General features: G+C 21.6%; 1 protein-coding gene across 1 annotated transcript in view; it reads right to left on the bottom strand.

Moving 5' to 3' along the window:
- The window catches only part of LOC107495385 ((-)-germacrene D synthase), a gene marked incomplete in the record, with an annotated part of 5,160 nt that extends 3,066 nt beyond the window's left edge, over positions 1-2,094 (bottom strand). The window contains 3 exon segments of the mRNA XM_016116537.3: positions 223-610; positions 1,261-1,537; positions 1,928-2,094. Coding sequence (XP_015972023.1) covers positions 223-610; positions 1,261-1,537; positions 1,928-2,062 — 800 coding nt within the window.
- Between the last annotated feature and the right edge of the window lie 1,795 nt (positions 2,095-3,889).

Genomic DNA, 3,889 nt, shown 5'->3' with positions numbered 1-3,889 from the left:
TTTTACTGTCACTAAAAATAATTATTTTGATACAATATTTTTTATTTTCATTAATTGTCAAAAAATATTTACATAAAATATATTGAATTTTTTTATATAATTATTGGCTTTTGAAAATACTCTAAACTTTGTTAATAACCATGTGTGTTATTTTTGTTAGCAACTAATAATAAAAAATTAATAACATATATATTTAACGCGCTAGAGTTGTAGTATACTTACTTGGTGTTACTGCCAACTTCGTTTTGGTGCATTTTCTGTAGCATATTAAAATCTAATTTTGCAAATGCTAAAAGATCTTTGTTATGAGAAGGATCTTTTTCATAGAGAGATATGTAAGACCTTGACTTTACTCTTGGAATTGCCCTGTGAAGAGGTTGCCTTAAGCATTGATCAATGTGTGTAGCAAGAGTTGGGCTCAATTGATGATTATTCAACATGATCCTGGACTTAAGATTAGCATATGTGAAATCAATTGCTTCTTCTAATATATCTTCTCCGTGAATACTTAATTGTGCTGCTTCATACAAACTCCATATTCCTTGAATATCTTGGCCAATCATTTCATTATTGAACTTGCCTTTGTTGTTCTTGAATTTGTTAAATATATCTGTTGTTCACTCATATTAACTAACATCGTAAGAATATACTATATCTAAGAGTAAATCTTTTTTCCAGTTTTTGAAATTGCATTTAATTCTAAGAACAAGATACAAAGAACAGCGACACAAAATTAATGTTATTAAATTAATGTTATTATATTTTTTTAAAATAATAAATTAAAATAAATTATGAATATTCAATTTATTTTTTTTATTAAAAAATTAGAAAGAAAAATATAATAATAAAAAATATAATTATACAAAATTAATAAAAATAATAAAAAAATAAAAAAAATTATTTTTTTGTTAGTGTTTCTATATTCTTTTTATTAAGATGAACATAAAATACATTAATTCAGTATTTTTAAACACAATATATTTATCCATCTTTTAACTGTTCAAATATAATTTTATATTTTTATGTCTCTGTGTCTTGTATTTATAAATAAATACAGCAGTCTGAATATTTGTCTAAAGGACAAAAGGCATTTTTACTGTACAAAAATTTTTAAGCATTCAAATAATTGATCTAAATGATCTTATAAATAGTATTTGCTGATGTATGTGTCAGAGATCGTTTGGAACCAATAACAAGAATCATTTTTGTTTATATATTTTATTTTTGACATGCATATTTTAAAATAAAATATTTACGTACCTGATAAAATGTGAAATCCTTTTTGTCTGAGTAAACGAAAAAGTAACGAATGAAAATGAAGGTTTTCTTCTTTTAGGTTAAACCTATTTTTGGCAAGATCATTGTAGATTTGTTCTAATGCTTCACCAATTTCATCCTCAAAATGATAAGAAATATCCAATTGCTGAATTGAGTCGATAATACTTAATTTTTCTAGGATGTTATTACTTGAAGATAGGTACATCCTCACTTTTTCCTTATATACTTGATCTTGTTGCCTCGTATTATCATAAACTTCCTACAAATAGTTATGGCAGAGAATCCAATGTTCATCAATCAGTTTAAGGGGGAAAAAAAATCATACTAAACATGTCTATTTGAGTAAAAATCAGAGTCGGTCGTCGAAAACTAATAAATTATTGAATTAGTGATACTTTATATGGTTTGTGGTTTTTTTTAATAAAAAATCAAGCTTTCTATTTTAAGGTTTACCAAAGAAGAAAAATAAAAAATGAAAACAAAATATAAAGTTATATTATTTTCACTTTTTTTTGTTTCATAAAAACTGAAAATACTAAAAGTAAAAAAGAAATGTTTTCTCAAACCAAACACCTTTTAATTAGAGCATTTAAATCTTTAAAAAAAAAAGAAAAGAAAATGCATATATGTAATTAGACAAAGAACATACCAGGGGATCGGAATCAAATTGAAGGAAGATATTGCCCCAAATGTTGGGACTATATTTCACAAAAGGTCTCTTGAAATCATCGTCACGTGCTTCATAGTGGATTTTGAGAGCTAAGGCAGAAGCTGCAAGTGACATTATTACAATTTGCAAATGTGTTTATGCGTGTAAAGCGCGGTGCTATGAAATCTTTGTTACAATATCTTATATATAAGACTTAATTGACGTTATGTCTAAATTAGCGGTCTTCGTGGATTAGATTTTATCTGTATATCTGTGATATATTTATTCGAATTCAATTTAAAAATTATAGATATTAATCTAATCTATAAGATTATCGGATTGGATTTTATTTGATCTGGATATTAATATGATCGAAATTCGAATTTTATGTAAGTATTTGTAGATCTACAAAAATAAATAAATAAATAAATATTCTTTTTATATTTTATTTTAACTAATAATTATTATATATGCTGTATTATTTTATTTTTATTATTCGAAATCGGATTGAATCTAAACTTAAAAACGCGAATATTGAATCCAATAATTTTAATGCAGATCAGATCAAAATTTTGGTCATATCCAATCCAATTCTATCAGCGTTCACTTCTAGTCTGAATAAAGAACCAGGAAAGTTGTTAAAAATATAGTGGGTGAATACTACTCAAATTTGCCGCAAAGATTATTTATTTTTTAAAAGATTAAACTAGTTATATTAATTCTTGAAAAATAGAATGTAAATTAAATTAATATTTTTATCAGTGATAAAATGTCACAGGATATGATGATATGACATATTAATATCACTTGTCACAAAATAATTAATTGACATATTATGCGATATACTATGTTTTATTTAGAATTAAATTAATCCCAAAAAATACATATATAGATTGTTTTTGTCCCTTAAAATTTTAAAAATCGATCAAATTAGTTCTTATATAAATTTCTCTTATTTTTTCTCATAATATTACATTTTTAATATTTCTTAATCTTACTAATTTTAATCTCATTTTTTACATCATAACAAATAAAATTCTCTTCATATAAAATAATAAAAATAATTAAATTATTAAAAATATTTTTGTATTTTTAAATTTTAAATTTTCAAATTTTAATATTTTTTGTAATAAAACTTTTTATTGAGATTTTTTTATCAAACTATTATTAACCATATATTAACAGATTTAATTTTTTTATATCAATAAATAAATATATTAGTTATTTTAAAATTTTAATTTTTTATATTTTTGTTTTAAATTTTAAATTTGTTATTTTTTAATTTATGTGATAGAACTCAATGATTAAAAAATTAATATATATGATTACTTGTTGAACTTTAATATCTTAATATATTTTTTTAATATTATTATTACTTAGTGCGATTTCTCTGTTTTTTTTTTCGTTTGTGAGATTTTTTTCTTTTTAAAAGTTAATTTTTGTTAAAAAGAATTTTGAACCAAAACAAATATAGAATGATAAAAATAGACAACTAATAATAAATTATACTAAATTTTAGGTGAAATTTAAATTTTAAAAATTCAAAAATAATTAGTATATAATTAATAACAGGTTGATAAAATTATTTAAATAAAAAAATTCACTACAAAAAACTAAAATTTTAAAATGTAAAGTCTAAAAATATAAATGAAAAATTAACTTTGTAATAATTTGATTATGTTTACTATTTTATGTAAAAAAATTTGTTTATTAAGATGTAAAAAATAAAACTAAAATTAATAAGATTAAGAATGATTAAAAATTTAATATTATGAAAAAACTTAATTTTTAAAATTTTAAGAATAAAAATAATTCATATATGTGTATATATTCAGGGATTAATTTAATTGTAGATAAAGTTATGATCGGATGACACCTGACGTGTTATATGTCACAAATTAATATGATATATTATAACATATGATATATTAATTAATATATTATGTTATTATGTGTCGTGAC

This window comes from Arachis duranensis, chromosome 6 (assembly GCF_000817695.3).
Source record: "Arachis duranensis cultivar V14167 chromosome 6, aradu.V14167.gnm2.J7QH, whole genome shotgun sequence".
Classification (NCBI taxonomy): domain Eukaryota; kingdom Viridiplantae; phylum Streptophyta; class Magnoliopsida; order Fabales; family Fabaceae; genus Arachis; species Arachis duranensis.
The sequence above is the reverse complement of the archived record's forward strand: the minus strand, read 5'-3'. Positions and strand labels throughout refer to the sequence as shown.